General features: G+C 50.0%; 1 protein-coding gene across 8 annotated transcripts in view; it reads left to right on the forward strand.

The window, feature by feature from the left end:
• Positions 1 to 18,157, forward strand: part of UNC13B (unc-13 homolog B) — a 160,196-nt gene that overhangs the window by 107,917 nt on the left and 34,122 nt on the right. For all 8 annotated transcript variants that reach the window (XM_088652781.1, XM_035100685.3, XM_088652782.1 and 5 more), the window contains 8 exons: positions 901 to 1,128; positions 1,263 to 1,404; positions 6,903 to 7,072; positions 8,731 to 8,846; positions 11,929 to 12,092; positions 13,813 to 13,963; positions 15,032 to 15,100; positions 16,906 to 16,995. In XM_088652781.1, coding sequence (XP_088508907.1) covers positions 901 to 1,128; positions 1,263 to 1,404; positions 6,903 to 7,072; positions 8,731 to 8,846; positions 11,929 to 12,092; positions 13,813 to 13,963; positions 15,032 to 15,100; positions 16,906 to 16,995 — 1,130 coding nt within the window. The remainder of the gene's footprint in view (positions 1 to 900; positions 1,129 to 1,262; positions 1,405 to 6,902; positions 7,073 to 8,730; positions 8,847 to 11,928; positions 12,093 to 13,812; positions 13,964 to 15,031; positions 15,101 to 16,905; positions 16,996 to 18,157) is intronic.

Below are 18,157 nucleotides of genomic sequence, written 5' to 3' on the forward strand. Positions count from 1 at the left end.
GCGTGAGCTGGTTCACTTCCGACTACGCTCTGGTTGTTTTAGCAAAAGGGGCAGATTGATGCAGCTGGGAATTCTCATTCTCTTCCTTTTACAAACCTTGGCGCTGAGTGTTCAGGCGGTGATTGAAGTGCAACCTTTGTGAGCGCCAGTTTCGTCACAGGCTCTCTGTCAAGAAATGTTTGGGCAGCAGAAGGAAAGCTGGTTTTTATTTTAAATCGCAAAGCCTATTTTAGGGTTCCAAGAACAAATCATTTTCAGGCATTACCCTCCTACCTAACAGATGTCCCCCATACCACCAGCAGGAGGAAGGTGCACATTCCTCCACCAAGGCAAATGGCACTTGGGGGAAAACTCCCGAGGGGGATCCCCAGTTCCCGTGCAGCAAGCACGTTCCGTTGGAGGCTTCCCTCGCCTTGTGACCACCCTGCGCAAGATGTTGGGGGACCCAGAAGCCACGGGGGGGGGGGATTGGCTCCTCAAGCTGGAATGTTGTTCTGTCATCTGGCCAGGATCAGACCTTTAAGTTACAGGCTAGCAGGATCCCCTTTCCTCCTAGTCAGCCTCTGCTTATAAACGCTGTTTCTGTCTGTCTGTCTGTCTGTCTGTCTGTCTGTCTGTCTGTCTGTGCCCTTGCCCACTCCACGTTTGCAGCTCTCCCATTAGCAACAAGTGCTCTGTTTCCAACTGCTACATAGCTATCACATTTGAGCCTTGGGTGGCATCAGGAGCAGGAATCTCTGTCTTGCATATCACACAGCCCTGACCTAGGGGGATTGAGTTGGGTCCTACTTCCTGGAAAACTAGCATGCAGTTTTGCTCCCCAGCCCTCTTTCCAGCCAAATTGAGGGGGTCAGCTCTTTGCCAGCCTTCCCTTGCTAATCCTTTCCACATTGTTTGCAGGAGCGGCAGAGAAGTGTTCTAAGCATGGGGCTGAGGATCGCACCCAGAACATCATCATGGCCATGAAGGATCGCATGAAGATCCGAGAGAGGAACAAACCAGAGATCTTTGACCTGATCAGAGATGTCTTCAGTGAGAGCAAAATGACCCACTCTCAGCAGATGAAGACGGTCAAGCAGAGCGTTCTGGACGGTACCTCCAAGTGGTCAGCCAAAATCACCATCACAGGTCAGCAAGGCGGCCTGAGCTGCTAAGGGGGTGAAGGTGCCTTAGCTGCTCCTGGAACTCCTCATGTTTTTCTTTAGTTGTGGCATCTTGTTACGATGATGTGTTTTTCTGAACCTTCACCTTTCCTCCCATAGTGGTCTGTGCGCAAGGCCTGCAAGCCAAGGACAAAACAGGGTCCAGTGACCCATACGTGACAGTCCAAGTCGGCAAGACAAAGAAGAGAACAAAAACAATATTTGGGAACCTGAATCCCATTTGGGATGAAAAGTTCCACTTGTAAGTATTTGTGTGTCATTTTTTCCACTCCTCTTTCATGGATTCCCGTGTTGTCCTTTTTGTTTACAGAACACCTTGAGGTGGGGAAAAACAAATACCTGCCAAATATCTCAATAATAATAATAAAAAGGCCAGAAGTTGTTGTTGTTGTTGGTGGTGGTGATGTTGATGATGATAATGATGATGATAATAATAATAATAATACACATTTAATCTATTTAGCCCTAATTCAAGATAGCAGCATCCAGGGGTGCGAGAAGGGGGTAGCCAGCCACCCGCAGGCATTTCTGGAGAAAGACAATTGAAAGGGGCCCAGTTGTCTGCTTCTTGTCTGGTTTGTGTAGTGAAATTGCTTGGTAGAGGCAGGAGGTACAACTGTGGTGATCATCTGAATTACCTGCTGGAGATGGGAGTTGGAGTTTGGGTGCTACGGCGGAGCTGCTCTTTTCTGACTGTTGGATTGAGAAGGTGGTGCTCAGTCTGCAGCGATTATACAATATAGCTTTGCAGGGCTCTGTCTCCCCCCCCCCCCCCCCGAGCTCTTTAATGTCTACTTGAAACCGAAGGGGGAGGTGTGCCAGGGATTTGGGTATCTGCCTTTTCATCTGACCCAGAAGAAGCTGTGTGTGCCTGGGCTCCATGATGGGCTGATGAGCTGGGGCTCAGTCCAGGGAAGGTGGAGGTGCTGCTGTTGAGAGATGCCTAAGTAGAACCGATGCCTTTCAATGACTCCAGACGTTGTGCAACCTGATTCCCCTTCTGGGAAGGAATGATCTTGTCTCAGATATCCATGCTGTGGTAACACTCAGTTGGAGGACTGCTATGCAGTATCTATGGGGCTGCCTATGCAAAACATTTGGAAACGTCGGTTATTCCAGAGCACAGCAGCCAAGATATTATCTGGGACTCATTTGGGGGAACTTCACTGGCTTCTGATTTCCTTTGGAGCTCAAAGTGCTGATTCTAACCAAGAAAGCTATTTATAGCCTGGGGGCTCTTCTCCTGTAAGAACCTTCCTTTCAGTGGAGATCTGATCAGGCCCTTTCAGAATCTAGAGGGGGCTGTCACTGCTGAGAGGGCCCACTCAGCTTCTGTGGGGGTGGCCCACTTTCTTTGCCTGCTCCAGCCACATTGACTCGGCCTCTCATTACTTTCTGCTAAGCCTCCTGCTTTCCTGACCTTTTAACAGAACTTGGGATCCGTCATCATTGCCAGGTTTTATGTTTATTTGTACTGTTTATTTTTGAGTACTTTTGAGTATTGTTTCTACTTCTGCTCCTTTTATTGAAATCCATGATATTTAAGTGGTTATTTCTAAGCTGCCCTCAGGACAAGACAAAAGGAAAAGGAAAAAAGTAAACTTACATGGGCCACTGGTTCTCTGTTTGTTAGAGGCAGGGCCGGCCCACCCATGAGGCAAGGTGAGGCAACCGCCTTGGGCGGCAAGATCCATGGGTGCAGCAGATCCCAATCTAGCTCTTTATTCCCCCCCCCCTTGTTGTGGATGTAGATCTTCATTCAGCCCCTCTTCCCAAGTAGGGAAGGAGACAGCATTTTGTGGTTTGCCTCAGGTGCCCAAATGTATTGGGCCGGCCGTGGTTGGAGGGATTACACTCCCTTCAGCTTGCTTTGGTGCCTCCAGGATGCTTCTCGGTTAACAGTGCAACCCCTGTATCTGTGCCCAAGTGGCATGAAACCTGGCGGGCAGCACAGTGACTTAGAGAGCACGGAAAGCTGCAGCTAAGGACTTTGTTAGTCTGCAAAGTGGTTGCCAAGTTAACAGGAGATGCCCTCAAGTTGCTGCTGCTGTCGTTTCACATTTAATTAACGCTAAACCTAAAGCGGAGACGGCTGCTGCAGAACAGCTTTGTTCGATGGGCGCTCAGCTTCTTTAAAAGGGTCTCCTCCTTGACAGCAGTTGGCCAGCTTTCCCCTTCCTCCTCTTGGCCTCCTCCCTCCCCGGGCAAAGGAGCCCCATTACCCCTGGAAGACCCCAAAGTGTCAGCCAAGGGACCTTTTTGTTTGGTACTTTCATCAGCTATCTGCGGATTTTGAATGAAAATGGTTGAAGTGGATCTTCTGTGAGCTAGAGCAGCTCTGCTGGTGGATCTCACTCCATTCTGAGTGTAAGATGCAGTTTGTATTTACAAAAAAAAAATGCGCATCTTACAAAGATTAAGCTCTTGCTTGTATGGCTGAGGAAGCCTTCCTGGTCTTTCTCTAGAGAATCATTGTCTGCAGGAGGCCTTACACAGTATACTGTAACCCATTGATGGGTTTAGAGCATGAATGGAGGAGAGATGGAATCCTCTGCACCTGTGCTGAGGTTTGCGTTGGGCTGAAAGGGGTGCGTGAACATCCCGGGGGTCAGCTGCCCCCCAGTGACCCTTCCCATTGCACCGGGAGTGGAGTTTCTCTTCCCCCTGGGGTGGGAAGCCAGTTTCCTCTGGACGTTCACTGCCCATTCAATGCCAGCACCTGGGAAAGCAGAAGAGCTGCCTGCTCACGGGGCTCAAGCTGGTAAACGGAGACATGGGCACGTCAAACCTCTGCTGAAGTCTCCCGATGTAATTGTCTCAAAGGGGGGATCAGAAAGCACAGCTCATCAGGGGAATAATCATGCATAAATACAGGATTTCGGTGAGATGCTGAGCGTGATAATAGGCTGGGCCCCTGCAAGAACGATTACAGAGCCAGGCGGAAGCTTTTAAACAGCGACACTGTGGTTAACCACCCAGCTGGCTAGTTCGAGAGGATTATATGCGGCTGCCTCATCTAAACCTGATATTGATCATCAGCTGCAGGGAGGCATCTCATCCCTTCTAGCCAGCCTGGACTGGCTTTGGTAGCAAAGGAATAAATAGATCACAAAAGTACCCGTTAACTCCCCTCCCCTTCCCCCTCCCCACAAAGCACCCAGCTACATTGCCATGTGGCTGAAAGAATCCCATGCCTGGCAGCTTCTGGAACTTTGGCATGACTTGTGCAGAGAGAGAGAGAGACCACCCACATTTGACCGCTAAAAATGCACAGTGTAGTTCTGAGAGAGGAGGAGTTGCGTTTTATGTGAAGGATGTGTACACTTGTGAAGAAATACATGACTGGAGCATAGAAAACAGATTGAGAGCACAGTATAGGGGTAAAAACTATAGGAGACAGAAGCACCTTCCTGGGGGGTGTCTGCTATAGACCTCCAAGCCAGACTGAAGACTTGGATGATGCAGATTACCAACCATTCAAAAAAGAGAGAGATAGTAGTCACGGGAGACTTCAACTTCCCTGATATCTGTTGGAATGCAAACTCTGCCAAGAAGGTAAGGTCCAGCATGCATTCTGGAGTCTAGAAGGCCAGTTTGAAAAAGCTTAAGGAGCTGCTGGGTGAGATTTCCATGGTCAGAAATACTCACAGAGAAGGGAGTCCAAGTTGGATGGGGATTTCTAAAAGGAGAAACTGGAGTTTCTGTGAAACACTGTGTTTGGGCTTATTATGTGCGTCTCAGGCTCTCTCTCTCTCTCTCTCTCTCTCTCTCTCTCTCTCTCTCTCTCTCTCTCTCCACACACACACACACACACCCCAACTACTGGTGCGTTTGACTCTTGAGAAGCCTGCTTGATGCAGCATTTCCAGAGCAGTTGAGATTCCTGCATCGCAGGGGTTGGACTAGATGACTCTTGGGGTCCCTCTGGACTCTGCGATTCTATTATTCTAAGCCTGAAATGAGAGGTGGCGGCACCCCCTGACCCATCCTCTTGGCAGAGGGGGCAGAGCAGCGCCAGCCCAGGGGGAGCGAGAGGAGCCCAGTCAAAGAGAGGCCTTCCGTGAGTCCAAATGGAGCTCTGCTTCCCTTTCGGATGGATGGCAGCCTCCCTGGGAATGTCTCCCGTTTAATTCACTCTCAGCCGTACAAATTGCCAGGAGTTTAAAAGGTGTCAATTAATGGATCCTGAGTTACAGGTCAGTGGTAACTGGAGGCCCCACCTTTGGGGGAGAGCAAGGGAAATGCCACTGTCCTGATTGACGGAGGCTTCGCAGTTCGCCCATGACCCATTTTTTCACTTTCTTCTTCATTTTCTTCGGGTTGCTTGGCAACAGATGGTGCATTCTTAAAAGGGCTAAATCCCAAGCCTTGAGCACAGGCTATGCGATGAGGCAGGTCGTGTGCTTTCCTCCTGCGGCTGGGTAGTTGCCAGGGCTGGTTAGGATGAGTAATTGTTCCCATCATGGGTTCACCTGGGCCTCTGCCTTTCATTCCATCCTTTCTGTCACTTGCCCTTTGTGAGCTGAGACATTTGCCACAGGAGCCAACCCCATCTTGCTAGAAACAAACACACCCACACCCCTGTTTTGGGGCTGCGGGGAGAGAGGTGGAACCAAAAATGACTTTAGTCCAAACGCATGCATCCTCTGTCCCTTGTATCTTCAGGTTGGCTTCAATATCGCACTTGCACATCAGAGATTGCTTGCAGAATGACTTCTGAAAGGGCTGCATGCCTCTGGAAAACAGGTTTTCCGTAAGGATTCAAGAGCGAGCAGTGAGATTCTGGCTTGGCTCCTTTCTGCTCAATGTAGCACCCCAGGAAACAGCCGCAGGGGTGGCAAATGTTCATGTCACGTGCTTTTTACCTGTGTCGCAATAAGCAGCCGTGCAGACAAGTTCCAAAAGAGCATTCCTGTGGGGATCCAGAGCCAAGGAAGGGGGTTATTGCTCTTTCCCTTGGGAATGAGCTCAGCTTATACTGGGGATTGTCCAAGCTGCATGCCAAGATCACACGCAGGGTTGTTTTTGTATCGACTGGAGAATCAATGACTTTAAACTGATGTGAAAAGCAAACGGCAGCCTGTCTTCACTTCTTGAGGAAAGATCATATTGGGCTGCCTGGGAAAGAGATGGTTGCCAGGCAGAGCCCAGCTTCCTCTGCCAGTTGTCTCACTCTGAGAAGTCTCAGGTCCCCCAACTTCATACCTGGCAGAGCTCTCCAGGCCATTCTAGGTGGGGGAAACGTCTTCTGGTGGGCTCAGCTTTTATGTACAAGATTTCAGCTGGTTGTGAGGAAGGATGCAAAGTGGTGGCTTTGCATCTTTTCCCTTTGGCCTGGAATCACTCGGTCCTTCCTCCTTTCCTCTGCAAATGGTGCATTTCTTTAGGAAAGCTGAGCCTTATACAGCAGAGGGCCTTTGGGGCAGTGGAGAGTGAGGGAGACTGAGCTACACGACATGGCACTCCCTCCTTGCTCTGTGTCCCTTGAATGCTTTGATGGTGTTTCCTGCTTGGCAGGGGGTTGGACTGGATGGCCCTTGTGGTCTCTTCCAACTCTAGGATTCTATGATTCTAACGTCTTGAGACTTAGGCTGGTGCGATGCTCATTTTGAGCTGCTGACTCTGTCCCCTGCTGTCCCACAATGCACAGGATGGGAGGGGGCCGTTCTCCCTGCCCTCCCAGGCAGCTTTGTGGCTCCTCCTCATGCCCATGATCTCCTCTTCCTGGCTTGCTTTCAGTGAGTGCCATAATTCCTCTGATCGAATCAAAGTGCGGGTCTGGGACGAAGACGATGACATCAAGTCCCGGGTCAAACAGAGGCTGAAACGGGAGTCTGATGACTTTCTGGGGCAGACCATTATTGAGGTGCGAACCCTCAGCGGGGAGATGGACGTCTGGTACAACCTGGGTAAGAAACCTCTTTGCTTGTTGGCATTTAGGCAGATGCTGAATGGGGAAAGGGGCGTAGCTCAGGGGTAGAACATCTGCTTTGCAGGCAGGTTCAATGTTCCTGGGCCTATGCTGCTTTGCTTCAGTTGGAAATGTAGCTTTGCAGGCCTGTGGGCATAAAATAAAGGGAAATTGTGTGAGACACCCACTTCAGTCTGTGCTCAGCCAATAATTTAGTTTCTGGGCCTCAAAAATACAAGCTGCAAAATCTTCCCACCTGGAAGCCCTGTAAGAGTCTGGCAGAAAGGCCACAAAAGTGGCTTCCCTGAGCCCTTATGGCATCCAAGAGACTTTCCCTGCAGCGCTGCCTTCTGAGCTCTGACTGGCTGCACTGCCAAGAGTGTCTGCAGCCTCTGACTGGGCTCAGAACCCAGATCCGCTGCCTCTCTCTGTGCCCACAAGCAAGAGAACAGCTGCCATGAAGACTCCCCCAGAAGAGTGTTGTGGGCAGAAGCAAAGCCATCCGTAAGCACCTCTTTTTAACACCCCCCACGAGGCAGCAATATTTGGGGGAGAGTCTGGCTTGGTGAGAGCTCCAGGCAGATGGCGCCTGAGTTTTTTGGGGGGAGGGGCTTGGTTGCCTGCAAGAGTCCTCCGCTGCCCCCCTGCTCTGCGGAGCCGACTCCTGCTTTCTTGCCTGGGCTCTCTTGGGGAGGGACATTTCAGAGATGGGCACCTGGCTGTGTCACAGAGGGAACTCTCTACCTCCTCTCACAGCCTGTGAAGTTGGCCTGCTCCCCATCTTCCTGGTGGGCAGCTCCAAGGCAGGTGCTCCTTGGCATGCTTGAGTTGACTTTTGGCTGAGCCATCCCAGGGCTCTGAAGACATGGAAGCCTCCTCCTGCCTCTTCCCTTGTCTCCTTCCCCTGGAATTGGATCCCCGGGGAGGAAAGGGCTGTTTCAGTTTCTTGAAGCCCACGGCAGGATAGCTGGCTCTGGGGCAGTCAGTTGAACCAGAGCCTCCAACTCCAGGCTTTTATAGCCAAGGGCAGGATCCTGCCACTGACATTGCAGTGACTGAGGGGACACAGGGCTGCAAAGAATGGAGAATGGGCTGCAAAGTTTGTTTGTGAGCCAGGTAAGCATGAGCAGGGCTGTCTTGTTGGCACAGCTCTCTGTCTGCAGAGCCCCAAAGCTGATCTTTTTAAGAGGCCCACAAATGGGGGAAGGGGTGCAGTCCTAGCCTTGGGGTATGGAGGGTAGGGTTAACTCTGTTTTTTAAAAGAAAAAGTTTCATTTTTTTGGTTTTTCAAAGACTTACAAACATACAAATTACAAAGACACAAATCACATACATTTCTGATACACATATATTCGATCCCACTCCCCCCTTTGTGGTTTCTTTTTATTTAAAATTTTCATCCTGCATTTTCTACATTGCTCCATCTTTAAGTTATTCTTTAGTTTCTCTTAATAATACGTTTAGCTGTTTGTTTTATGTTAACCCCCGCAGGGTTAGCTCCAGCTGCCGCTCCCCTTTCCTGTGCCTGCCTTTCTTTCCATGTCCAGCCTGGCTTTCTTCCTCCAGCCAACCTTGCTGTGCTTTTGTGGACACCCAAACAGTGTTAGGGGAGGCTCAGGGCTCCCCTCTTGAAAATGGGCTCATTTTTCCTTTTAGAAAAAAGAACAGACAAGTCTGCTGTGTCCGGTGCCATCCGCCTGCAGATCAACGTGGAGATTAAAGGTGAAGAGAAGGTGGCCCCTTACCATGTCCAGTACACCTGCCTTCATGAGGTAAGCCCCACAGCATGGTGAAGGTCCAGGGCGGCAGCATCTTTTCTCCTCTTACAAAAAGAAATGTTGTGGCACAGCGAATTCAGCATCCCCAAAGGCGATTCCTTTGACTCTGGAAAGCCCTCTCTCTTGCCTGCGTCTCTTGGACTCCAGAGGAAACAAGCAGGCTAGTGGGGCAGAATGGGGGGAGATTCTGGACAGACAGAAGCAGGTCCTTCTTCGCACATGCTTAAACTATGGATTTTGCTCCTGCAAGACGCCATGACGGCCACCAGCCTGGAATGCGTTAAAGAAGGATAAAGCAGATTCATGGAGGAGGAGAGGGCTATCAATGGCTACGAGACTCCTTGGCTTTGCTCTGCCTTCCTTGTTGGTGGCAGGGATACCCCTGAGTACCAGGTCCTGGGCTAACAGTTAGTAGAAAATATATGATAGAATAATGATAACATTCAAATTATAGGAGTAAGCCCATCAAAGTTCATGTATACATTACAATATAACAGAGTGGTAGTTTCAACGGAAGACGTCTCAAAAGCCTGAAAAGGGGAGTGTCTCCGGAATGATGCTACTGCTTCGTAATAGTCTTCATCAGCCGATATTTTTCAACAGAATATGTAAGTAAGATTCATGCTAAGGATCAGTGCTCACTAGATATGCCTTCCATTGAAACTTTTGAAAAACTATTGAGAGATTTTACTTTTGAAACTTTTGAGACCAAAATGGTCAAAGGCCTGGAAACGATGCCTTATGAGGAACGGCTTAGGGAGCTGGGTATGTTTAGCCTGGAGAAGAGAAGTTTAAGGGGTGATATGATAGCCATGTTCAAATATATAAAAGGATGTCATATAGAGGAGAGTGAAAGGTTGTTTTCTGCTGCTCCAGAGAAGTGGACATGGAGCAATGGATTCAAACTACAAGAAAGAATATTCCACCTAAACATTAGGAAGAACTTCCTGACAGTAAGAGCTGTTTGGCAGTGGAATTTGCTACCAAGGAGTGTGGTGGAGTCTCCTTCTTTGGAGGTCTTTAAGCAGAGGCTTGACAGGCATATGTCAAGAATGCTTTGATGGTGTTTCCTGCTCGGCAGGGGGTTGGACTGGATGGCCCTTGTGGTCTCTTCCAACTCTATGATTCTATGAGACGTCTTCTGTTGATACTTTTGAAAGACTATTGTGAGACTGTCCTTAGACATCTGTTTTGAACACACGGCTTGACGATCCTCGCTACCACTCTCTTATATTGTACATATGAACTTGGATTGGCTTACTCCTATAATTTGAATGATATCATTATTCTATCATGTATTCTCTACTAACTATTAGCCTACGTGTTGTGTTTGTATTGCTGTGCTAGTTCTTATTGCAACACAGGGGTTTGTTTCAGGTCCCCCTTGGGTCTGATTTTGCTTCAAGTGCCTTGCTAGCTTCTCCAGAAAAGATTTACAGGCTGCTGCCCAAAACAGTCCTCTGCTCTTGTGGGTTCGGCCTACTTCGATTTGTGCAGGGTGGCCCCCAGCCTAGGGAAAGAGAGGCACGTCCGTTTCCTTTGCTTAATTATTATCTGCAAGGACATTGTGTTGGCTTTTAGCTGCTGCTCAGGAATGAGCCAGTTCATGGCCTCCTAGCATCTCCTGCACTGCAGCTTCTGGGCTCTGATTAGCATCCTGGACGTATCCTGATTCCACAATAGTTAGTCGGTCATGTTCTCAAAGTTCCAAGAAGGACCCAAATGGAAAGGAAGATGGACTCCGTCTCCCCAACATTGTCCTTTTCAGGCTGCGTTGGCTGAAGGGCCTTTTGCATTGGTGTGGCTGTTCATTACTGAGCTCCAGAGCGGACGAGAGCTGTCCCTGAGCAGCCTGACAAGACGGAAAGCTCAAAGATGATCTGTGCCTGAAATTGAGCCAGTGGGGATGTCATTAGGAAATTCATTTGCATGACAGCAGCAAAGAACAGAAAGCTGGCGAGTAATGAATGTCTAGCAGGACACCAGTATGTCAACTGCTTAAGCCATTTCCTCACGTTCTTTCTCTGCCCAGCCACCTGATGTTTTCATAGCCCACCCAAAAGGGGGTTTAATTGGGGTGGGGAAACTGTCGCTATCATCACTTTAGGGAGTCCCATTTTGCTCTGGGAAGTGCGGTTCAAACTCCACCTGCGTTGAAGCAGGCAAGCTGCTTCGCCATCAGGCCCCTCGTCACCAACTGGCTTGTCCTATGCAGCCATCTGGCCTGTTCAAGGAAGCGCTTTGCCCAGGCTGTCCTCACAACCTTCTCTGGTTTTGCCTGCCCAGCAGAGCTGCCCAGTCTGTGACCTGGTCCTGTCCCCATCATGGTTTCCTGATCACTTGTGGAGAACAGAAGAAGATGCTGCTGCTGAATCAGGCCAGGGAAGCTGTGAGTGGGAAATGGAAGTTCCAGGCAGAGGGATAGTTGGAGAGAAGCAGCACACGGATCTTGGTGGCTCAAACACAGAAGAGGAGCATTTTGGACCCTGCATGCCACCTCTCTGGCATCCAAGGCAGCATCTCTAGAGTCATTTCTGTCCCACCTTTCCACAAAGAGCTCAAGGGTGACATGCCCTTATTGGATCCCCTGCCATTTTATCTTCACAACACCCCTGCAAAGTAGGAAGTGTCGAGGTCACCAGGGAGGATTTGAACCCTTCACGCAAGTTCTTGGCAATAGCCCTCACCCTGACCTTTAGCTTTTTTGTGGAAGGGGTTGATTAACCAGAAAAGATTTGGGTGGGGATAGCAGAGGTGGTCAGGATGCAATGCTGGAGGAGAGAGCAGCCTTCAGGCCAGGGGGAAGGCAAGGGTGGGGTACGAAACTTGGGGTACGAAGTTTCCCCAAACTACAAAGGCAGGTGACTTTGGACACTGGGCAACTGCTCTCCCCTTTCTGAGTTCTTTAAGTGTCCCCCATGCATGTCCATGATAAAGGGAAACCTAACTATGAGGCTGCTTTGAACCCCTCTGACCTTCTGTTGGGTCCACAGCCGAAGCAGCGCTGTGTCCGTGTCAGTGGCCAGAGGCAGCAGCCCCTGTGTTGATGTGCTGGTCTCCTCCTTTTCTCTTCTAGAACCTCTTCCACCACCTGACAGATGTGCAAGGAAACGGGGTGGTGAAGGTTCCTGATGCCAAAGGGGACGATGCCTGGAAGGTTTACTTTGATGAGACGGGCCAGGAGATTGTGGACGAGTTTGCCATGCGCTACGGGATCGAGTCCATCTACCAGGCCATGACGTGAGTTCCTGCCCGATGCCAAGCATCCCTTTCGTGCCACGGAAAGGTCGATCGCGGAAAGGTTTCCTGGTTAGGAAGGGGCGGGCTTGCGTTGGATGCGAGGAAGTTGAGTCTGAGAGCAGCTCAGGAAGTTGTGATGGCAGGACTTTTAAGAACCATCGTCCTTTAAAAACCTGCCTTCCCCAAACTCTTCTGCAGGATATGACCCTTGCCTTTGTCGGCCATCAGACTCCTCCTTGCATACTTCCATTTAAAATGCAAGTTTTGCCAACTGCAGGAGCTCTGCTTCTGCTGCCTTGTATCTTAATGCTGTTCCCTTGTTCCCGGGATGCCCAAAACAGTGCCGGGTGGGGCTGGAGGGGGCTGGGGTGCCAGCAGACTGCGTCCGGTGCTCCCCTTGGGGAAACCGGATCCAGGTCCCCCAGGGAGGCTCTGGGCTCATCCTGCCATCCTCAAGAAGGAAGTGGCTTCATTTGCATTTTCTCATTTAATTGCTCTCATTAAAGTGCAGAAAAGAAACCCTCCCGCAGGAAAATTTAAAACTCATTCCCCCAGCACTAGGGCTTGTGGGGTGGTTAAAGTAAACAATCAAAGAAAAACTGCTATAAATAAGGGAAAACAGTGCTTGAAAGGGGATTATGTGACGAGACATGACAGGAGAGAAGCACTCTCTAATTAATAGAGTTGGCAACAAAGAGAGAGGCTGAGCAAGTCTTGCTGGAAAGTTGCTGGAGGGGAAGGGTGGGGCTGAGCAGAGAGAGGCTCCTGCTCCAGATTCCTAAGCAACAGGAGGCTCTGCTCTGCATCCCCGGTCCTGGGAGTCTCAGGTGGGGAGAGCCCTCCCCCTCCTGCTGCTGCTTTGGCTTCCCAGGAGAGGCAGTGAAGGATGTCTTGCCGTTGGGAATGTCCTTGCGCTCAGAGCGCTGGGCAGAGGAAGGGAGGCTTGGGCTCCAGGGCACGGGATAAGTTTATTCCCAACAGCTTCCTTATTCTGGCACATCTTTTAAGGCGGTCTGTAAAACCAGCAGGCTAGTTAGCTTGTGCTCCTTGTCGTTGATGCTGGGGGTCAGGGAGGGTCCCCCTCTCTCCCTCCCCCCTCCCTCCACAAGCAGAGGTGACTTTGAACCTTTCCTGGCAGCATTTGGATCACCTGGCACTGGCCCACTTGCAGCCGGGATTCTGTATGGTGTGAAGCTCTTTGCTGTGTCATTCTATTTGGGATGGATCATGGGTTGGGTCTTGCTCATCTTCAGTGCCTATTATGGGTTATGAGTGGGATTCCCCCCCCCCCCGCGCGCACACACACACCTGAGCCACTCTGTTAGATCCTGAGGCCCCTCTCCACCCCCACCTCCCCCATAGCGTGGTGCCTCATCCACTCTCTTGAGTCACTTGGAGCCATTTGCTCTGCAGGAAGCATGGAGAGGGGGGAGGAGATTTTTGCTCTTGACTTGCGCCCTGTGGCCTGGTTTTTGCAGAGTGCTCCACAAGGGGTTGGCAGGTGGAGGGGGGCGTTGGAGTGGATGAGCTTCTGCTGCCCGCCCCCAGCATCTCAGTTACCCTGTGATTTCGGGCACAACAGAGGTTGGGTTTATGCTTGGTGGGGGGGGGGAGTCTTTTTTGAAGATTAAAGGCACCTTACGCATGTTCTTCCTTGAGATGGCTCTGAGCATCCCTGCAGCTTCTGCCTGATGGCCCCCGATGGCTTCTGTTCCCCCAGGCATTTTGCATGTCTCTCCTCCAAGTACATGTGCCCGGGGGTGCCGGCGGTGATGAGCACCTTGCTGGCCAACATCAATGCTTACTATGCTCACACAACAGCTTCCACCAACGTGTCTGCCTCGGACCGCTTCTCAGCTTCAAACTTTGGGGTAAGTGCTTCTGCCGTCCCCCCACCCCCTGCTTGCTTGCTTGCTTGTGGGTCCAGGTTCAAGGGGACAAGGAACATCATTCTGTAGGTTGCTCTCCTGTACTATTTCAGACACATGGCTTATATATGTGTGCATTTAGGAATACTCTGTATTTGAGACCTTAGAATTCTTATAACAATGCCAGGGGCCTGCTATGCCTGATATGAATAAATTGGTGTTTGCATGCGGTTCTTTGGCAAAGTGGATTTTTGATGATGCATGCCTGATAATGTAACATGCTCATAATTGTTTGTGGTGCCGCTCTGTGGTTTTAAAGCAGAGAACGAAACCAAGCAGTGATGTCTTTAAAGTGGGCAGTGGAAATGCCTTTTAATCCTTTCAAATCTCCAAGGACTCAAAGAGTTCCAAAACAACACTGACTGGACGTTTCCCCTTATTGTAGAATAAGGGGGGCTATTATAGAATTGTGGGGCTGCTCTAAATCTTCATGGGATTCCTTTTTCCCACAGAGAGGTGATTCCTAAGGGATCTTATTTATTTCCTGACAGAGCAGCACTCCTCAGGGCGGACTCCTCTGTCACCATGTTACTCCTCAGGCCTGGGGGCCCAACGTGGCCCTTTGGGCATCTCTTTCACACTCTGGACTCTGTCAGGCCACACCCCTCTCCCCCTAGGCCACGCCCCTTCAAGGGCCCTTCTTGGGTGCCTTTGCCCGGCTGGAATATGCCCTTGAAGTGTGACGGTGCCTCTTGCTTGCCTGAATGGAAGATGGAGCAAAGTGTGTGCGGAAAAAGCATCTTAGCCTTTTGCAGCCTGCTGTCCGAATGTGATCTGCTCACTTTTGCCACTGCCATGGCAACCCTGGGAGGTTGCAGCCCTCAGATGGAAAATGATTCTGCACCCGCTTTTCACTCTGTGTGTCCCGACAGACTGTAGGAATGAGTGGCCCTTTCTTGGGGGGGGGGGAGAGAAATGTACCCCAGAAGGGAAGCTTCCATTTCGGCCTGGATATAGGTAAGGACCACTTTTTGGCCACCCCTGTAACACATCCTCTTCTCCCGCAAACAGAAAGAGCGATTTGTTAAACTTCTGGACCAGCTGCACAATTCCCTCCGCATCGACCTGTCCATGTACCGGGTAAGAGCCACACAGAGAGATTGCAAATAGTTCTCGGCAATCGTGAGCCCCCCTCCTGAGCCTTCAAGTGCCTTGCATTCATTATGTCAGTAATCCTCACTGCTGTGCTGTAAAGTAGGCCAGCCTGGTTATTCCCATGTTGGCCTGGGAGGGTGAGAGAGGCTTGTCTCAGGTTTTTGACTGAGGCAGAATTTGGACAGGGGGCTTCCTGGCTCCCATCAAGCGGAGTCCTGCTAGTCCTACCTGCTTTTTCTTTTTTTAAATTAATAAACCAAGGGTAGGATATGTCAGAGCAGACAAAGGCTGGGTGGGTGGGGAGTTGTCTTTCCGCTTTCCTCCTGTGGGAGGAGGACACTTCAGAATTTAAAAATGGAGTGTAATAGTGGCCTTTTGCATCTAAATGAGCAAAGATTGGGAACATGCTTTGCAGCTCTCGCCAGGTTAATAATGCCCTCTCCAAAAGACTTGGGGTGGGGAGGGGAGCCACTCTCTTGCCTGCAGCTTCTGCACTATGAACCATGGTCAGTGCATCTTCCCAGACAAACCCAGCATTGCTGCACCCGTGCCAGGAAAGCCCAGCCTGTAACACTCAGGAATGGCATCAAGTAAAGCAAGCCTCTTTGCCAATTATTTTCTCTTTACCCCCTTAAAGGTGACCTTAGGAGGACTGTGATATCTAAAATGGGTCTTTATCATGTTCTGGATAGCCTCTGTTCCCATTATTGCTGCCATAGCAATGCAGAGCATGTTGCCCTTCAGTGGCAGGGAGAGTTTCTCCTCCTTGCGCTCAAGTAGAGAGAGCTGCTGTGCTTTGGTATACAGCCAGTTCGGCACGTGGTGACAATGTTGAGAGTTTCAGTTTCATTTTTGCAGTTTGGGGTTCTGCATAGCAATAAACAAAAAAGAATGTGCCACCACCATTGGCTAGAAGCAGCGCAAGGAAATGGCCTTTGGGAATGGTGTAATTATACATTGTAGAATAATACCGCTCGTTATGGTGGGGGGGAATAGCTAATCCTTGGATGAGATGCCGGTTCATTCTGCTGCCAAAAATAGTAGCCTAGTGTGAGCTGCAGTGAAATGTAATTAGATCTAATTTGTAATGATAAGACTCTGTTGCATAAATGGGCTCCTAATTGATTGTCCCCAAAGTGCAGCTGACGTTCTGTCTTGGGGAGCAAAGCCCTTCCGCATTAATTAAAGGTGTCTTCTGCCCTGGAAACGTCAACAAGGAGGGAGGGCAGCTCAGAAGCCAGCAGGGCCAGAAACACCCAGAGAGGTTTCTTTCTCGTTGCCTTGGCTCTTGCTCACAGCCAACTTTTAAAAGGAAGCATCTGATCTGTTTCCTTGACGTTTATCGTTCTGAGGATGTATTAACACAGAGTGAACCGAGCGTGTGGCCGTTGGGTGAATTGGTAGCATTGTTGTGACCAGGGAGACCCTGCACTGTGGGGAAATCTCCCTTCCTTGTGCCCCTCCCTGCCCCTCCCTGCTGCATCTCATCCCAGTCTCGTTTTGCTATAATGAGTCTTTCCTATTGGGTTATAGACTCATGCAGGGATGTGGTCTTCTAAGCAATGTGAAACTCCCATCAGCACAGGCCACCAAAACCAGTAGTCAGCAATGATGAGGAGTGCCCAAAACACCTGGAGGGTCTTAGGATCCCCACCTTTGGAAAAGCCTCCCATGCTGCTGCCTGTTTGGGCCACTGAGCTGGGGGGCACACTTCTTGCTTGTCCCTGGGTGTTTGAGCCATGCTCACCTTTTTGCATTTTTTAGAAGGGGATTGGTTTTTCTGCCAACAGAACAACTTTCCGGCCAGCAGCCGAGACCGCTTGCAGGACTTGAAATCTACCGTGGACCTGCTGACCAGCATCACCTTTTTCAGAATGAAGGTAGGGATCTTCCTCCCAGTGGCTGTTCCCGGGCAAAGCCAAGCCCTCGCTCCCTGGCAGAGACCTCCTCCTCCTCTCTTTCTCTGGGGAAGAGTTCGAGGAAAGCACTCTCAGACTATCCAATCTAAGGACTTGTCCACACTTTTGCCCTGCTCTGCCAGGCACAGCTCTGTGCTTAAAAACTCCAGGCATGAGGGGGGTTTTGCCCTGATGCTTTCCCTGCAAAGAAAAACTCTCTTTACTGCTAAGTTGGAGCAAACATCAGTTCGGGTTTTCTGTGGATTGCTGTTTGCTCCATTTGAGCTTCAAAGAGTAGGCAAAGCTCCGGAGCAAAAAAGGGTGCTGCTCAGACATGGAGCTTTAAAATGCAGACCGTGCCTGGAAAGAGCGGAGAAATGTGAAGTGTGGAGAAGCCTCCAGGCTCCTTGCCCAAGGTGAGGTCAGCCTTTGCCTCTGAATGCAAGATCTCTCCTCCATCCCCCCAGCTAGAGGAGATTCTGCTGCAGGTCCCAACTGAGTTGTTATTGCATCTTGCTCACTGATGTGGCTATGAACTTTCCTGTGTGCTCATCTGACAGCCTTATATTCATTTGCCAATTAATTAAATGCTGTTTATTTGTAAATATCCCTGGAAACAAAGTTAAATACTGGAACAAAACAATTCATTTTACAGGAACAAGAAACCCATTATTCACAGTGAAGGCTGCTGATTGGTAATGAAATCTGCTTTTGTGCTTTTCCAGCTAACGGGGAAGCCAAGTGATGATTTCTGACACCCGTAAAGCTATTACTACCGCTTCAGTGTGAGTGCCGGTGCAGGAAGGGGCAGACACACCTGTTTATTTTATCTGAACAAACAGGCTTATTCTGCTCCTGGAACATCAATACCTGTGCTGTCAAGTTGCTTTTCAGGCCAGGGGTGTCTGGGTTTGTTTTGACTGCTGCAGAAATTCAGAATAAATGTTCTGTAATTGTGTTTTCCTCTGTTTGCAAATGTTCCGAGAGGCCTCGTCTAAAGTTTTCCCTCTTCCAAAAACTCTGTTTTTTAAAGTCATGGGGGTCCCGTGCATTCTCCAGAGCAGCAGGTTTCTAACACCCTTTGCAGGCAACAAAGCCTCAGCGATCTGACTTCTCTCTGCCTCCCACCCTCTCCTGCCTTCCT

The sequence above is a fragment of the Zootoca vivipara genome, chromosome 10, assembly GCF_965207765.1.
Source record: "Zootoca vivipara chromosome 10, rZooViv2.hap1.1, whole genome shotgun sequence".
Taxonomy (NCBI): Eukaryota; Metazoa; Chordata; class Lepidosauria; order Squamata; family Lacertidae; genus Zootoca; species Zootoca vivipara.